At 41.3% G+C, this 18724-nt stretch overlaps 1 protein-coding gene across 1 annotated transcript; it reads right to left on the reverse strand.

Annotated features, from left to right (window-relative positions):
• Positions 1–1637: 1637 nt before the first annotated feature.
• tmem243b (transmembrane protein 243, mitochondrial b) lies at positions 1638–13566 on the reverse strand. The gene is made up of 5 exons (XM_083999565.1): positions 13355–13566; positions 6331–6651; positions 5204–5254; positions 4725–4829; positions 1638–2262 (listed from the first exon to the last, which is right to left on the reverse strand). Exons 2-5 carry the CDS (start codon positions 6424–6426, stop codon positions 2143–2145), a joined length of 372 nt encoding a protein of 123 aa, XP_083855691.1. The 5' UTR covers positions 6427–6651; positions 13355–13566; the 3' UTR covers positions 1638–2142.
• Between the last annotated feature and the right edge of the window lie 5158 nt (positions 13567–18724).

Genomic DNA, 18724 nt, shown 5'->3' on the forward strand with positions numbered 1-18724 from the left:
TAAACATATTTTAACATTTTATTGAATTTAATCGATAATGAAAATGATTGTTAGTTGCAGCTCTAACCGGTCTTATAAACAGCTTCCTGTTACTGTGCTGCCTTCACTGGCGCAGCTTCAGACTCTGTAAACCGTAGTGTTTTCTAACCAACAACAACAACTGAAACGTCCTCATGATTTTATAGTTTTTTCATTTTTCTTTGTGTGAAACCGGCGACTTAAAGCTGAAAGCTGGAAAAAAAAAAAACGTTGGTTGCGACAGAAACTTTTACAGATTCATGTTGAAAACGTCCGTTCATCCGTTCACTTCATTGGTGCTTCAGCCGGCCTGAGAGTGAGTGTGTGTGTCTCTCTGTGTGTGTTTATGGCTTAGACAAAAGTGTGATTCAGTGCGGGCGTTGGCAGTGAGTCAGTGTAATTCAGCATTTAAGTCTTAAGTTTAAAAAAAAATCCTCTTAAGAAGAGACTTGATGTGGAAAATTAATGAAATCTCAGGGCGACAGATTAGATCAGATAAAGAAGAGAGAAAAAACAAAACAGTAAAACGTAGAAACTGTTGCATATATGTTCTTTAACAGGACCCTGATGCTGCTTTGTGCTATCGCCACATTAGTTAGTTTGTGCTAAAGGAGGAGGAGGAAGGAGGAGGGGGGTTCACATGATGTGTTTACATGCTCATAATAAGTCGACTTCCTGCTTCGGCTTCACATCCGTTGAGCTCCAAGTGTTTAATTTTGATTTTTGTGTGAAAAATGAAAGGAAGTTAAAAAAAAAAAAGGATGTTTATGGTCCACGGCCTGTTAGCAACGAGAAGACGAATCAAATCGATCCGGAAACAAGATCCATCACATTCGATTTAGCGTCTCAGCTCTGATTTTGTTTTGTCGTTGCAGTGAAAGAAACATAAAGACACTAAATTGTGTTTTTTTTAACAGATTTAAACAGTTTTTTTTAAAGGGATAGTTCAACATTTTGGCAAATTGGCCCATTGCCATAATCCCTATAGTCATAGCAGTAGGTTTGTTACCTTTAATTGTCGGTGCAAGCTATTTTTAGAACGGCGGAGCAGAGCCGCGAGCTGCTCAGGCTCATGGGATTTCTTGGTTTCCCTCATCAAACTCATCAAATACACAATCCAACAACTCCACAACGCTCTGGTGGACAAGTTGTGACCTGCACATTCACCACGCTATGAGATAATAACACAACGGTACCAGACAGAGTTGTTTTAGAGGGAAATGCAGAGACTGTTGATGAAAAACTGTCCCTGAAGGCAACGCGCATCAGCGGTTTTGCATGAATTTACCTCTAAAACAACTCTGTTTTGGAGTTGTTGGATTGTGTATTTGATGAGTTTGATGAAGGAAACCAAGAAATCCCATAATGAGCCTCCGTAGCGTAGCTCTGAGCAGCTCACGGCTCTGCTCCGCCGTTCTAAAAACAGCCTGCACCGACAATTAAAGGTAACAAACCTACTGCTATGACTATAGGGATTATGGCAATGGGCCAATTCGGCAAAATGTTGAACTATCCCTTTAAAGATGGAGCTCTTTTCTTTTCTTTTAGTCTTTCAGCTCGACTGTGAAGAAAGTTGAAATTTCCTTGATGGCTTCGAGCAGCACCGTTTCAACAGAACTTGTGTCTCATTGTCGTTGTGACGTTTAAATAAAGTTTTAATTTGACACACGAGGGCAAAAGAGTAAAACATGTAAAAAGACTCTATAGATTTATTACAGTGTGACGTCATAGGAAGAAAAGAAACGTGAACGTGGCGGCGGTGAACGAACGTCGTTTATGCTGCAGCATGTAAACACACCGTGTTGTGTTCAAGTTCGTCCTCCAGCAGCGGTTTTTATGGCGTCTTTACAGTACATCATGATTTCTACACTGTGAAGCGTGTGTGTGTGTGTGTGTGTGTGTCTTCATCCCACTGGAGCATTAAAGTCTGTGGTTTGGGTCCAACGTGGGCGGAGCTTCATTCAAGTCAGTGTGACATCATCAGTTTTTGTTTTTGGTCGGTCCTTCGTTTCATTTAGTTTAGTTTCATTTCGTCCACGTGTTTTCTCTCTCTCCGTCTGTCAAGGCCAAGTCTTCTTCTTCCCTTCATCCTCCTCCTCCTCCTCCTCCTCCTCCTCCTCCTCTTCACCTGACGTCGTGGAAGTAGAGGTTGGCACAGAGACACAGCAGCACGATGGACGCCAGCATGTAGTAGATCAGGTTCCTGAACTTTGGCTCCAGGTCGCCCTGACGATACCAGAAGATCTGAGGGAGGAGGAGGGGGAGGAGGAGGAGAGAGGAGGGAGGGAGATAGAGAGAGGAAGGGAGGGGGAGGAGGAGGAAGAGAGAGGGAGAGAGGAGGAGGGAGGAGAGGGGGAGGAGGGAGGGAGAGGGGAGAGGAGGAGGAGAGGGGGAGAGAGAGGGAGAAAGAGGAGACACAGAGGAGAGAAAGAAGGAAAGTAGGAAGAGACAGAGAGAAAGAGAGGAGGAGGAAGAGAGAGAGAAAGGGGAAAAAGGAGGAGGAGACAGAGAAAGAGGAGACGAGGAAGCGCAAGGAAGAGAAGAGGAGGAGAGAAAGAAGGAGGGGGGGTGAGAGGGAGAGAGAGGAGAGAAAGAGGGAAAGGAGGAGGAGAGAGAGAAAGAGGAGAGGAAGAGAAAGAGAGGGAGGAGGAGAGAGAGGGGAAGAGGAGGGAGGGAGAAAGAGAGCAAGAGGAGAGGAAGAGGGAAAGAGGAGAAAGGGAGAGAAGAGGAGGAGAGGAGAGGAAGAGAGAGAAAGAGGAGGGAGGGAGAGAGAAATGAAGAGGGAAAGGAGGAGGAAGAGAGAGGGAGAAAGGAGGAGAGCGAGAGGAGAAAGAGGAGAGGGAGAGAAAGAAGGAAGGGGAGTGAGAGGGAGAAAGAGGAGGAGAGAGGAGAGGAAGGGAAAGCGAGAGGGAGGAGGAGAGAAAGAGAAGGAGGGGAGAGAGGAAAGAGGAGGAGGGAGAGAGAGAGGAAGAGGGGTAGAGAGAGAGAGAGGAGGAAGTGAGAGAGAGGAGGAGGGAGGGAAAGAGAGAGGGAGGAGGAGAGAAAGAGAAGGAGGGGAGAGAAAGAGGAGAGGAAGAGGGAGAGAAAGAGAAGGAGGGGAGGGAGAGGGGAAGAGGAGGAAGAGAGAAAGAGGAGAGGAAGAAGGAGGGGGAGGGAGAGAAAGAGGAGGAGGGAGAGAGAGCAAGGAAGAGAAGAGGAGACGAAGAGAAAGAGAGGGGGAGGAGGAGAGACAGAAGGAGGGGGGAGTGAGAGGGAGAGAGAGAATGAGGGAAAGGAGGAGGAGACAGAGAGAGAGAGAGAGGGAAGGAAGAGAGAGAAAGAGGAGGAGGAGAGGAAGAGGGAGACGTGGGTTTAATTCATTAATTCATTAACTCTTTAACTGAGCTTTAATTTAATTTTCTGTTCTCTCTCTTCCTGCCTCGATCAGATCAGTTCACTGTGACGCAGAAAAAGTGAAAAATCTTCAAATGTGAGAAACTGAAACCAGAAAATAATTAAGCAACATCACACGAGAGGTCGTGCTGTTGTACTGTTTATCCGCCAACAGAAATAGTTCCGCAACTGGAACAAGGCTGTTGCCAGGCAACACATAAACATTTCCTACTAGCTTGCTACTAGCTACAAGCTTCTCCACCGAGCTGCTTCTGGTTCGGAGCCAGTGATTAGCACCTGAGCAACAGGACCAGCGTGAACTTAGATATATAGACGTTATCGATACCGTATTAAAGTTGTTTATCGTCTATGTCAGTGGTTCTCAAACTTTTTTACATCAAGGACCCCGAAAATGACACAAATTAGACCACGGAGGACCCCCATTGGACAAGATTTTGAAGCAAACACCAGAAATACACAAATATTTGTTCTGAGACTGAAGAACGTTACTTTTTTTAGTCAATGTACGTTCAGTTTAGGGCCAATGGTGTGAATTTTTGGAAATATTGTAGAGTAATTTCTGGAAAAAAGTGGTAGGCTACAATTTCTCCTAAAATGTTAAAGGTGTACAGAAATGGCCGTTTGTCCTGTTTGTCGCGCCGAGTTGTCACGAGCTGCAACACGAGTTTACCCGAGTAAGGAAAACGAATTTGATTGGTCGTTATCGAGCGGGCGGGATATTCAAAGCTTGGGGCGAGACCGAGCTCCCTGTGTGTGTGCGTGTCTCAGACGTTTGAATGACGGATGACAGATCCAATATCAGTGGCTGGTGAATCGTGTACAGGCTGACGTATAATCCGTGCGCCTGCATTATCCAATGCGAAAAAAAAAATACACACTTTCATCCTGGATTTACTCAAAAATAGAATTTTGCACAAAGTTTGGCCTACAACGTCTGATAGATGAGTTATCACATTAATTTTATGATCCAGAGTGGGCTCAAATTCAATTTTCTTTTCTGTACACCTTTAAAAGACTTCTAGAAAAAAGTGGTTCAAACTACTCGGATCAAATTACTCGGTGGGAACTAACTGTTGTATAATTGATTATTGATCTTAAACAAACAATGAATCAATTTTAAAAACATGAATGAATCGTTGCAGTTTCATATTTAATGAATGAGACGATTGTGGATAAAAACTATAAAACCAGTGAAATAATCTGATTAGAAAACTCTGTAATTTAATCAATTAAATCTGTCTGTTTGTTGTTTTCTCTCATTAAACTGTGGTGAATCAGATCAGTGTGTGTGTGTGTGTGTGTGTGTGTGTTACCAGCACTAGGGTGGATCCACAGATCAACAGGATGCAGACGGCGAAGAAGACGTTGAGCGGCCGCGGCGGCAGCGACGGGAACACGAAGGAGCAGATCACAGTCACCTGGAGACAGACACACAAACTTTAAATCACTTCATTCTTCTTTTCCTCCGTGTGAAGGAAGAAGAAGTTTCACTATGAAAAGGAAGAAGTAGAAACAGCTGAGTCATGTTTTAGTTTTCACTCAGGTTCTGATCAAACAGGAAGAAAACCAGCTGAGTCATTATTACTGTGGTAGAAGCTGTGAAACATCTGGATTTCACTTATTTATTCTTGACATTATTGCACTAATGATCTGCAAACTTCTGCACAAGTTGGACTTAGAAAGTTTTTTCTTTTCTGCATAATTTATTCTATATCTGACCAAACATTTATTTTATTTATACGCTTTTATTTTGGCGGTCGGCGCTCTGCTGTGGACGAGGTCGTAGACTCACCAGGACGACGACGGAGGTGAAGCCACCGACGGCCATGTTGATGATGCGATCCTGTGACACAACACAACACACGACGTTAACAATTAATCACATGTCTGTCTGCAGATTCATTTTACTGTCAATCAATTAAAGGGATACGCCAACATTTTTTTTTTCCGTGTCTTGCCTCACTCCCGAGTCCATGACCAGCAGATAGACACTATCCTTTCGACTGTGCGTGCAGTAACAAGGGAGATAGAGCCGTATCGCCCGTAATTAGCTTAGCTCAAACACTGGAAGTGTATGGGTAGTGTTAGCCTGCCTCCACCTAAAGTCGCTAATTAGCTTAGCTCAAACACTGGAAGTGTATGGGTAGTGTTAGCCTGCCTCCACCTAAAGTCATCAGAGAAACTCTTCAGCAACTCTAAACGGAAACCGGCGGGCCGATCTTCATCTCAGAGCTGACAAAACTCTCCGGTAAGGCATCTTGGGCGGTCAAATGCCGCTAACGGGACGAGAACGGTCAAAACGGAGGGTTCAACCAAAGACGCTTTATTTTGGTTCAAGCTAGCTACATCGAGGGTAGGTTAGCTTCCTATTTCAAAGTAAAAGCACAAATTCTATCGTCATGGTTTTCTGTATGTAAAGGGCAACGGGTGTTTTATTTTGTGAAAGTAACCGGAAGTGCGTTGGTCACAACAGCTAGCTTGAGTAGCGCCGAATTCGTCCGAACTGAATTGCAAACAGCTTGTATTTAGACAAATTAACGACACACTGCTGATCTAAACGGCTACTTTCTCACCTAAACATGTTTGAAATGTGGATAAAGTGATATATTTACAGAGTTTAGAGCTAAAATTAAATCAGCTTCTGACTGCTGAGTTCGGCTCGGATAGGAGGCAGGCTAACACTACCCATACACTTCCAGTGTTTGAGCTAAGCTAATTAGCGACTTTAGGTGGAGGCAGGCTAACACTACCCATACACTTCCAGTGTTTGAGCTAAGCTAATTACGGGCGATACGGCTCTATCTCCCTTGTTACTGCACGCACAGTCGAAAGGATGGTGTTTATCTGCTGGTCATGGACTCAGGAGAAAAAATGTTGGCATATCCCTTTAATGATGATTGATTATCTGATGGTCTGTACCCGGGCAGACGTCTCTCCAAACAGCGGTCTGTTGTCCAGGCCGCTGGTGCCGTACGTCCTGGTGGTGAAGTCGTCCATGGCCGGTTCTGCAGACATACGCTCGGCCCCGACCGATCACCGACCGATTGATCGACCGATCGACTGATCAATCGACCAATCACCTCTCAGCAGCGCCGCCTCCTGGACACACGGGGCCAGTGCTGCATGCTCACTCCCCCTCCAGCTGCCTCCCTGCGCTCGGTGTCGGGGGTCAGTGTCCAGCGGTGGAGGGAGACATGATGGAGGCGGAGCTTCTGCTGCTCAGGTGGGCGTCGGCTTTACCTGAGAGAGAGAGAGAGAGAGAGAGAGAGAATGAGTGGCTGGTTTCCATCTCAGGTTTTCACTAAATAAAAAACATATTTCTAAAATTCAAAAAAAGTAGTTTCCATTGAAAAGTGTTTTTTTTTTACCAATGAGTCGTAATTCTGGTAAAATCTAAAGGTCCCATGACTGTAACAGAAGGAGTTATTATCAGACTGAAACTGAACCTCACACAGTTTTATTAAAGGGACAACGAGGAGTTTCTATTTGGTTATAAAAAAGTGTCACATTAATGTGGATGAATCTACGTTACCACTTGTTAATGGCTCCATTTTCGATAAATATATCGTTTTGTCTCTATCGTTATTTTGTTATTATTAGTGGTGGTGGAAATGCTGGGCGAGCCGACCAGCGTTTCTTTACTTTCGGTTTTGCGGCGAGTCATGAGAATAACGCCGCCGAATCTCCGTTTATGGTGGGAACTACGACGGTATGTGATCGTCTTCCAACCTCTGACTTTAATTCTTGATGAATGAAAACATGAGTCTGTCTTGCACCGGTCAAATAATTTCACGGTGCGGAGGCTCATAAATGTAGTGTGAAAACACTTCGCTTTTCCAAAACTCCTCCTTGTCCCTTTAATACGATTCAGAATCGATATAAAATGTCCTAAAATCGATTTGAAAAAATGAATTTAAAAGGCTGCATGGTTAACTGCACTAGAGGCACTTTTAATGTTATTATTTAAACAATATGTGATATTGCTTTTATGCAACAGTTTCAACAAGTCCATCTAAACATGGATAAATGTTTAAAACTCAATAATAAATGTGAAAAAGACACTTCAGTCATTCTGTCTTGCAAAGCAGACTGGAGTAGATCATGAGGATCCTTTGCACACCGACAGACTGAAGCAGAAATCATTAGGAATCGAATTGTTTTGAATCGTAAAATCGATTTTGAATCGAATCGTAGCCCCAAAAATCAGAATCGAATCTAATCGTGAGATAGTAAAAGATTCCCACCGCTAGAGAGAATGAGTGGCTGGTTTCCATCGCAGGTTTTCACTAAATAAAAACCATATTTCTAAAATTCAAGAGAGTGATGACAGTGATCAAACTGTGACCGGAGAGAAAAACAGAAACAGCTGAAGTGATTTCTGACTTCCTCTGTTCTCAGCCGATAAGAAACCGCAGTCACTTCTGTCTCTGAGCGTCGCCGACGACAACCACGATGATGATGATGATGAAAGACCAAACAGGAAGTTGAAATCAGAGCAGAGTGAGACTTCACTTCAGTCCGACTCAGCTTCACTATGACACACAAAGTCTGTTGCTGTGATACAGAGTTGTTATCTGATCCCATCGACTGTATCAATCGGTGTTTCATCTTTCAGTTCGTCTGCAGCTCAGTGACAAAACAAATCTTTACGTCGAGTCAGTTTTACTAATTCCCATCGTCTCAAACGCCTCCTGGACTCAGTAATATAAACATAAAGTTTGAACATTTCACTGTCGATCGGCCGCTCCGTCTTGTTCCTGTGCCGTTAAATCAGTCGTAGCGCCTGAAAAACCCCACAAAACCATCCCATAATACAGTCAGTGTGGCTGCTCCAAATTCAGATTCAGATTTCCCCAGGGTACAGTGAACGCAGCACAAATCAAAGGTCAATGACAGGAAACAGAAGGTACGGTAAGACAGAAACAATAACAAAGGGACAGTCGGACGTGATGCAACGGGGAATTGAACAGTATTTGTGGTGGTAACCATAGCAACACTAGGTCACACAGTTGGTCAGACAACGATGTTTACACACCGACGTCTTCTAAAGTGTATGTGTATATATAAAAAAAACTATATATATAATTTTTTTTAAAGGGATAGTTCACCCAAAATTCAAATTTCAGCCCCAACATGAGAAATTGTTCTGAAAAAATTAAATAAGTCTATGTTTTAAGCTTGTTTGTAGCGGAAGCTCCCAGTGTTGCTCTGCTGGAATCTCGCGCGATTTGCGGAGCCGTGAACTGGGTGTCAATGCAAATCACGCGAGATTTGGACGGACCAGGAAGACCAGTGCTGGGAGCTTCCGCTACAAACAAGCTTAAAACACAGACTTATTTAATTTTTTTCGGAACAATTTCTCATGTTGGGGCTTCAATACAAGAGGGACATTACAGACGAGCAGCATGGAGGTATTTGGATGTTTTTTGGTGTGTCTTTTTGGACGAAGAAAAGTGAGCTGTAACTCAGAGAAGCCACGGAGGACTCTGAAACTTCTCCCAGCCCTTAGTCCACATGAGGGGGAGTAGATAATGAGTGAAATTTGAATTTTGGGTGAACTATCCCTTTAAAGTGTGTGTGAGGAAACGTTGAGGAACATCAGAGCGTCGTCTCCTGTTTCCTGTTGGAGCTTCGACTGATGAGTCACACACTTTATCTGTCAGAGTGAATGTCCTCAGCTGGAGGAAACACACTAACACACACTAACATACACACACGTTAATGTCATATTTCATCTTCATTCACATCAAAGCAGCATTACGACCTTTAAAACATTTAAATCACAACCTTCCTGTTGTGTTTTTATTCTGTAGCTACAAGAATTGACTTGTGTTTTATTTTTTTACATGACTGAGGCCAGTGTCCTTATCATCTCATCTTTATGTCTTATGATTTATCTGTGTTTGTTTCACAGTCTTATGTCTGAAGTGTGACTCTCTCACAACCGCTTTGACATTTTACTGCAAATGTCAAATAACCGACTCTCTGCCGTCTCTCTCTCTCTCTCTCGTTTATGTTTTTACATTACTCAGTCAGTTAATGAGTGGTTAATAAATCAAATAGTGATTATGTCATTATTATGGATTAGATTGATCTTGTCAGAGAAATAATCATAGTGTTAGGATTATTATGCATCGATGGATTTCACAACACTATGAATGTGTAAAATCAAATAAAGTCAAAATATTTGAAGTATCTATGAATATAGGAGCAGTTATTAATCCTCCAGGGGAAGTGTTTGAAATATTAAAGTCATTAATTGACATCTATACTAAATGTTGACGCTTATTTTAATCTTTTTTTTTATTACAAATGACACACTCACATTTAAATTCCTACTAATTCAGTGTTAGTTAGATAAAGTGGACCAGTATCTGTGCATCTTCCTTTATTTTTGCGCCGATACAGTTCTTTTTTGGAGAGTGTCTGTGTTTAATAATCTTTACGATTAATTAATTGTGGCATTTAATTGTGATTCAAGTCTCTGTTCAAGCAAAAATACAAAAACATATTCAAAGTTTCAGGTTTTGATCAGAGGAAACGGGTCGTCAGTGTTGACGACGGATCTGAACAACAATCTGTCACTGTTTTATGACTTTTCTTGAAAGAAAAGGGTTTAAATAAATTGTATTTATTAATCAATAAAGAAACTAATTGAGAGTTTCAGTCCAAGTTTGTTTCAGGTCATGGTTGTAACTTGTATCTGAGTTCAGACTGAAGTCAGCAACTATGGGATTGGGATGGTTTCACATCCACAACAGTGACTTTAACTGACCCCTGACCTCTTCTCTAGCGCCACCATCAGGTCAAACCTTCCTGTTTTTAACTTTGTGACAAAGTGTGAGTGGTTTTAGACGGAGCGACAGGTTCGTTTAGCAGAAAAAGAGGAAGAAAGAGGAGGGTTTTGTTTTCTTCATTATGTTTTCTCCTCTGTTTGTCTGTGATGGAGCAATAAAACTAAACCAAACCAAACCAAACTCCTCCTCCTAATGTCCCATTAATGTGTTATTTCTTCCTCCACTGTTTCCTGGAACCATCTAACCAAACCGGAGCAGTGAGGCTGTGAAACTGGATCATCATTCCTGCACTAGAATGAAAGAACTCCTCCTCTCACAGCTAAAGCAACTCGTCCTGCGCTGCACAGACGTCACCGAGGCCGGAAAAGTTAAATCCCATCATGTTTTATAATCACACAAAGTCTCACATTTCCTTTTTTTTGTGTTTTTTTTTTGTTTAAAGCCAACAACAATGAGATTTGCTGAGCGGCTGAGAGGAAGCTGGTAGAAAACAAACCACATCCTCTTTCTGAGTGCACACTGACTGCACACCTGGGGGCATCGGCCCGTTTCACACTCTGAGCAAAAAGTCTCGTGGTCTAAATTCAGTTCAGGTCGAAACAACGACGACAACACTTTTTTCTCAGGACGTTTAGAGACGAGCGGCGGCGGCGGTCTGGTCGTCTCTTCCTCTCTGCGTGACGACGACGCAGCAGCAGCAGCAGGGAAGGAAGGAAATAAATAAAAAAAAGAAACGTTGCAGCTTGGAGCTTGGAGCTTTCTCAGCACAAAACACAGCAGAAGGAGGAAAAACAAGCGGTTCATTATAGCGCAGCGTAAACCTGGCCTAAAGCGACATTCCTCCTCTGCCTTGTGATTCACTAGGCTCCTTAAACCCAGAGCCACCACTTAAACCGGAAAGATCCGCTTCACATGGAGCTGCTGAGACGACAACGGACAGAAACAACCATCAGTATTATTATTATTATTATTATTTACACCTAAAAAACACTGATGACATGTAAGAAACCTCAGGACCAGAGAGGATTTATCAACTTTTAACAGGATTAAACAACAATTACATCTATTTATCAGTGTAAATGCTGATTAAACAGAAGCAGATTCACTGGTTTACAGCTGAACATCAGCATGAAGAATCACTTCAATGTCCCACAACACACACACACACACACACAGTGCAGTGTCGGTCGGTACCAAGCACCAGTGTGTAGCATGAAAACCTGTATATATATATAATAATATATTAGTTGAACATGCATCTTATTCATATTCCAGGTGTGAATCATAACGCGTCCTAATAAAAACACAAACAGCTGGAGTCATGTTTCATGTGCAGAACAAGCTGCAAGAGAATATAAGAGTATTACAGAAAGCTTAAGGCGCAACACACACACACTCTCTCTCTCACACACACACACACACACACACACGTCACACACACCAAACTTCATGCTAAAATCAGCACATTTAACAGCAGATTACAGACGGCAGCATTCCTCTCATTAACCACCACAAGACTCTGATTCTGTAGCAAATGACAAAATAAACATTATTATTTCAGCTCATTTTAGCCTTAAGAACAATATTATTATTATTATTATTATTATTAATATTATTATTAACACACTAATACACTGTCACAGTTACAACACTGGTACATGCTCACACAACTGGCTGTTTACTCCAAACCAAACTAGGAAAAAATGTCTATCAAAATGCACCATCGCATGGAATAATCTATAAAAATCCTAAAATTAAAATAGCTGCCATCAGTACAACAGTTCAGAAGACTAATCAATAATCACTGACCTGATTTCACTGGACTGTCACTGCGTTTAACTGTATCTTGACTGTTTAACTGTATTTATTCATTGCTTTATTTTCCTGAAACTGTCTCTATTTTGTCTTCTTCTCTTTAATTGATGTTGTTTTATTATTGTAACTTCTCGACACCATTGTAGAGCCGCAACAATTAATTGATTAATCGAGCAATAATCGATTATTGAATGAAATGTCAGCTATTTTTATAATCGAATAATCGGTTTGAGTCGTTTTTTAAGGGAAAAAAGTCCAAATTCTTTGATTTCAGCTTCTTAAATGTGAATATTTCTGGTTTCTTTGTTGCTTTATGAGAATAAACTGAGTCTCTCTTTGGTTTGTGGACAAAACAAGACATTTGAGGACGTCGTCTGGTGGTTTGGGAACACTGGTTGACATTTAAAACATTTTATTGACCAAATCGTTTGCATAATTGACAGATTAATCGATAATGAAAATAATTATTAGTTGCATATAACAGATATATGTATATAAGATAAATAAACTTTACTTTTTTTTCACCTACAGAGCTCACAGTGAGCCAGTAGTTGAGTTAAAACACCACAGGCTCTGTGTAATTAGCATTATGTAAACTGCTGCTGCCTGAACAAACACTTTGACTTCTTACATCTAAAAATATGATCATAAGAAGCCTTTTGAGTGACAGCAGTGTCTAACATGTGTTTTCAGGTCTGTGTAAAAATAGAAATCTATCTATCTCAGCTTCTTTTTGTTCTTTGGTATAAAACTGAAAGATATCCAGGTCACTGGGAGATAAAACGAGTAGAAGAGGCTGAAAACAGCTCCAGTTTTAGCTTTTTGTGCTTGAGAAATGACAACAAATTAATAATTAATCTCCTAACATCTGTTTAATGTGCTGTGCCCTGAGGTTTCAGTTCAGTCTGAAGTCACACAACACAACATCATTCAAAGAAACAGTGAATTAAATGCACTTTAAGTTCATTTAGCTTCACAGAAATGAAACCAAATGTCACCCATGAATAGAAAAACAACGTCGCTGTAGTGTAAAACAGATTAAAGATGAATAAATGAAGCTTTTTCTAATAGTTTGTAATGTAAAGAGTGTAAATACAACATGACGTTGCTGCTTCAGTCACAAAACAAAGTGGGTTTATCTGTTTATCTCGGTGAAACTGTGAGGAGATACAAATCTGACAGTCACACAATCATAACACACACACAAACTGTGACAGACACAAACACACACACAGTTAACTCACCAATTAGCACATTAGATTATCATGCTAACGTTAGCTTTGGGAAAATTACCTTCAACTTTACCCAAACAGCCCGTGAATAAAACTCACCTGAGGGGGGGTTCACCGGCCATATGTCACGGTTCCGTGGGGTAAAACTAAAACACCGACCGAGCCCGTTGTTGTTGTTGTTTTATTAACTTATCGATGCTACACAACCCGGGTGGAAGGTGGAAACCAACACAGCCGTTAAACAGCAACGTTACGTTACGTTACGTTAGCTGCTAAACCTGAGCTTTACCCATTACACCAACAGGCCAACGGTGCACAGGCTAACGAAGCTAAGCTAATGCTGCGTTCGAGACCACTCGGAATTCTGATTGCCCGACCTCCTACTTTGAAAAAAAAGTGCAATTGAACGCCACTTCATGTCTGACTGCATTTTTTCCCCTCCAACTTTCCCGAGTGGGAGGGGGAAAATGCAGTCTTGGAGATAACAAAAACAACAAAATATAATAATAATAATTCAGAAATCAAATAAACAAGGCGATAGAGAGAGAAAAAAATAAATGAGAATAGCAATAAAACACAAGTCAAGTCAAAGGCTATCATTTTTAAAGCTTTGGAATTTGTGCAATAGTTAAGTGTGTCCAGATATGACTTACAGTAAGACATTAAGACAGAAAAGTTGGGTTTTTGTTTTGTGAATTTGCTGTTGTGTATATGGAATTTGCTAATAGAGAAAAAAGTTTGATAATTAACAACTTTTTGGGGGGTAGCCTAAAAAAGAAAAAACGTCTCTGAGGAAAACCCACACCATCAATGGTAAAACACTGATTAAAAGGCATTTTTAAATGCCAAAATACATTAAAACGTTATGAAATATACAATATTTACTTACGGTTACAGATTAACCTACTGATGTTGTGGAACACAGTAAATGCATGTTATTTCTCTTCGATTTTATATGATCTGTTTCATTATTTTTTTTAAATGCTTAATTGTTTTAGTGTCCTTTGTAATGTTGTAATGAATTAGCTACGTGAAACACTTTGTAATGCAGAATTTGTCTCTTTTTGAAGGCTTTGAAGTCGGAAATCAGAGTTTTCAACTGGGAGATTTAGAGTTCCGAGTTGTCTTGAACGCAGCATAAGCCCGGTAGCCTCCAGTCTGTTGAAGCCGTTAAAGGCGAGTTCTTTTACCGCTGAGCCGACACCGCGGGCCCGCCACACTCCCTTTAAAAATCACTGACAGATGTCTCTTGAAAACAACTTTATAAACCACTGAAGACAGTTTTTAAAATATAAAACTACAGCTTCAACATAATTTAAATCATCCGGATGAAAACAACTTTAACACCTAAATCCATTCAAAAACTATTTAAAAACATAGTGACTTCTGAATAGCAATAAATACACGTTTTAAAGGACTCCAGACCATTTTTTATAATAGAAGACTACACCAAAAAAACATAATCCATATTATCAGGGTGTATTGTTTCAATATATAACTTCTTTACGGTTCAGTCCAAAGTGTGAGTGCAGTTTATAGCTGCTCACCACCAAACTCCATTCATAAATCAAGCTATTTAACAACTGTTTAAAGTTGCCAAACACTAATTTAATAAACAATCCAATTTAGGATGTGAAAAATGACCAAATAAAAAAGGCATATTCAATTACTGACACTCCTATTTGATGAAGAATTTACTACTTTCAAGAATGAATATTAATTCATTGACATTTTGAATGGAGTTTGGTTTAAGGAGGTTACATTTACATAGACTCTACAAATTTAAAAGATACTTTGAAATACATCCAAGCAGATTAAGTCAAGTTTGAGTTAATAAGTTTATGCGAAGTAAGTAGGAGTTTGTATCACTCACCTGCTTTGCTGCAGCAGGCTGCAGTCACATCAGATTTGTGCAACACAACCGGGGTCAAACTTTATTTCTAATTACAAGTTAATAAGCATAAATCTCTCCCTCCACAGCAGTTAAATATCGCCATATGTTCTTGATCTGGGAAAAAACCCTCAGATATGGGAGCAAAAGGAGGTCTACACATAATCTCACCCTTCATGTTACCATCACATGAGGAGAGTGTGACAGGCCTCTATTAATCCCAGCAGGAGAAAACTTCAGTCACATTTTTTCTCCAACACGTCATGAATGTTACAGTGAGTAGGCATGAAATCTCTCCTCCGTAAACCCCACAGTTTAATGTAGGAGAGAAAATCCCTGGTTTAATTTCACAAAAAAAAGTCCAGAAGTCCAGGATATTAATTACAGCATGAAATCTACAGAACTAACACAACTTTACCTCAGGCTGACGTGACGTCTGTCCTTTCATTCAACTGGAATTCCTTTAGTCTGAACGGATCTGAGTATCATACAAAAACATAAAAACAAAGCACAAGTGCCAATATAACAGTTAAACCATGCAGCAATAAAATGGATCATATGACAGTCAAATTGTCTTCAGCTTGACACCTGACATGTAGGCAAACAAATTATTTTACTGACCTACGTACACATGCAAAATTCTTTGGCAACACATCACATGTGTTCAGCGGTGATAATGTGGGAAAAAAGGGAAAAACGTTTTACTCATGGTCATGCAGGGACGGATTATGAGGGGCCCCGAGGCTGAAACAAGTTTGCTCCTTTGGTAAAATATTCTTATTGATTTTTTTATTCACTAGAGCTGTTTTACTTCAATATGTATTTCAATTATTTTAGCTTGGTGAGATAAAGCAATTCTGACGCACTTGTTGCACCATTTGCATGCTGATATTTCACCAGGCAAATTTTTTTGCAGGTTTTGATATGAGGCCAGCTTGTTATTGTTAAAGTACTGTGAAGTCTGTGTTTATATCAGGTCAAAGGTCAGTGTATTCCAAGTAGAGGAGATGGACAAGAAGTAGACTGTCTTTGAGGGATTATATTAAACACTAAAAAAGGTAAAACACTGCAAATGAACATAATAGGACATGGTTCTATACCTACAGTCAGTGAACGCAACATTATTGAATGGTGTTTTGTGTGTGTGTATCTTAAAGGTGTACAGAAAAGAAAACTGAATTTGAGCCCACTCTGGATCATAAATAAAGGTGATAACTCATCTTTCAGACTATGTAGGCCAAACTTTGAGCAAAATTCTATTTTTTGCAAATTCGATAATGCAGGCGCATGGATTATACGTCAGCCTGTACACGATTCACCAGCCACTGATATTGGATCTGTAATCCGTCATTCAAACGTCTGAGACGCGCACACACACACGGAGCTCGGACTCGCCCCAAGCTTTGAATATCCCGCCCGCTCGATAACGACCAATCAAATTCGTTTTCCTTACTCGGGTAAACTCGTGTTGCAGCTCGTGACAACTCGGCGCGACAAACAGGACAAACGGCCATTTCTGTACACCTTTAAAGCAGAAGTAAGTGATATATTTGTGTTAACTCATTGAGTGCCGCGCTCCTTTCCAAAGTTTTAGTCAAGTGTACCGGCAATTTAGACCATTTTTGACTTTTTATGTAGAGCCACAGTGTATTCTATATTATTGCCACCAACACATACTGTAGCTCAATTGAAAGGTTTAACTTTATGCTTCAAATGACCACAAACCGTTTGTTTCTACGTGCCTCCGTTCCTGAGAAAAGTCAAGCTAAACATGGCTGGGTTTCACCAAAATCCCTCCTTTTTTTCTAGAAAAGGAGATAGAGCGTCTTTTATGAAAGGTGCTCTGTTTGTGTCTGTCGCTCTTCTGACACTCGCATTTCTGGATCAAAGGGCTCGTATAAGATAAATATACACAACAATTGTTGTTCTATTCACAAAACCACCAGCGGGGGCGGGGGGGGCGCCACTAAACAACAATAACACAGACGCACCGTGCCGTGTCACAGCTTCTAGCCGCGGAGCGTGAGGGTCAGTCGGCCACCGCGGCTCGGGAAGACCGGTCCCGTCGGTGGTCGCGGTCCTTCTGTGGTTCGGGTCGGTGATGCCGGTCTGCTTTGGCCCAGAGACCATCAGATTTTACCGCGGGAGGACTTTGGGGAGGACACGGTGTTGCTCCAGCTGAAGACCGGGCGGACTGTCGGCTGAGAGCTTCCTGGTTCAGCTCCGAGCAGCTGGAGCAGCTGGAGCAGCAGCGCGGGTGATAGCAGAGCAGCTGCGCTGCAGCAGCTGCTGCATCCACATGCAGAACTCCGTTTGCAGAAGCTGAGTTATGATAAAAACTTCCAGATCATGAGCTGTCATGTGACTTTGATCGTCATCTATTTCAGTTCTCCTCGTCGTAGAGTCCCCAAATTTACATATAATGTGTATTAAAGTGTCTATTTTCATAATTTAAAAAAAAGCAAAAAACGAAAAATCTTGTTTTTGGCACTCAACGCATGGGAACGAAAAACGAGAAATTACGTGGTTGGCACTCAATGAGTTAATATAAGTCTTAAATAGTTATATCTTCCGACAGCAATCACTTACATAGAGTGTTTGGTCTGAAACACGGGTCTGTCAGTCCCTCTGCTCTGCTCTGAGCCGAGGAGAAAACATTTATCGTATCCTACAGTTTTTATCCAATGAGGAGAGAGAACGGCATGCAGGGCTGTGTGTGCAGCCAAGGGATGCCGTGAATGTGGTGACGTAGGGACGAGGACTGTTATGGTGCGTTCAAGGCAGCCCGTAACTCGTGTTTTTCCGACCTGTGAAGTCGTACCAGTTCGATCTGGTACGAGTTCACGGGTCGGAAGTTAGTGGCCGTTATAGTGACTTTCACAGGTAAAACAGGTCGGAAAAACACGAGTGGGTTGCCTGGAACACTACAAAGTCGTAAGTTGTGACTTGAAGCTGTAATTTACGGTTTCAAAAACCTGCCTGGAACGCAGCATTAGCCAAAACGACCGGATCGCTTACTTCTGCTTTAACAGACAAAAACTTTGTTTTTATGTCAGTTTAGAAAAAGTCGTTCACGTTAAATTACATGGAACTAATTTCTGTAAATATCAGCGTCATATTTTTTGCTTAAATACGCACTTATTTATATATTTAGTTGCTTGAAAAGTCTGTTCAGGCGGAGGGGACAGTTTCCTGTAGCTTCTCCTTCGGTTGCCTGGTTACCGTTAACTACTTTATCCTTCTGCGTTGGAGGATGAAGTCGCAGCAGCAGAAGATCTTACGTCGACAAAATGTGATATTTTGAAGCAGGGTGGTTGAAAAATAGAAGCAGTTAAATCTCTTTTGTGTTAATATTCGCGCTAAATGTGATGTGAAGTATTTAACAGGGAGCAGGAGTGAGTAGATTTCAGTTAAACCGTTTTGACACAAGATGGCGGCAACGCCCGCGAAATGAACTGTGGGGAAGGAAACCCGCAGAAGAGGAAGAAGCTCAACTCAGTGGGCGGGACAAAACGAAAACAAACACCGGCTGCAGCAGTGATGATAGCAGATAACAACACGTAACTTAGCGACACATT

This window comes from Trachurus trachurus (assembly GCF_905171665.1).
Source record: "Trachurus trachurus genome assembly, chromosome: 23".
Lineage (NCBI taxonomy): Eukaryota > Metazoa > Chordata > Actinopteri > Carangiformes > Carangidae > Trachurus > Trachurus trachurus.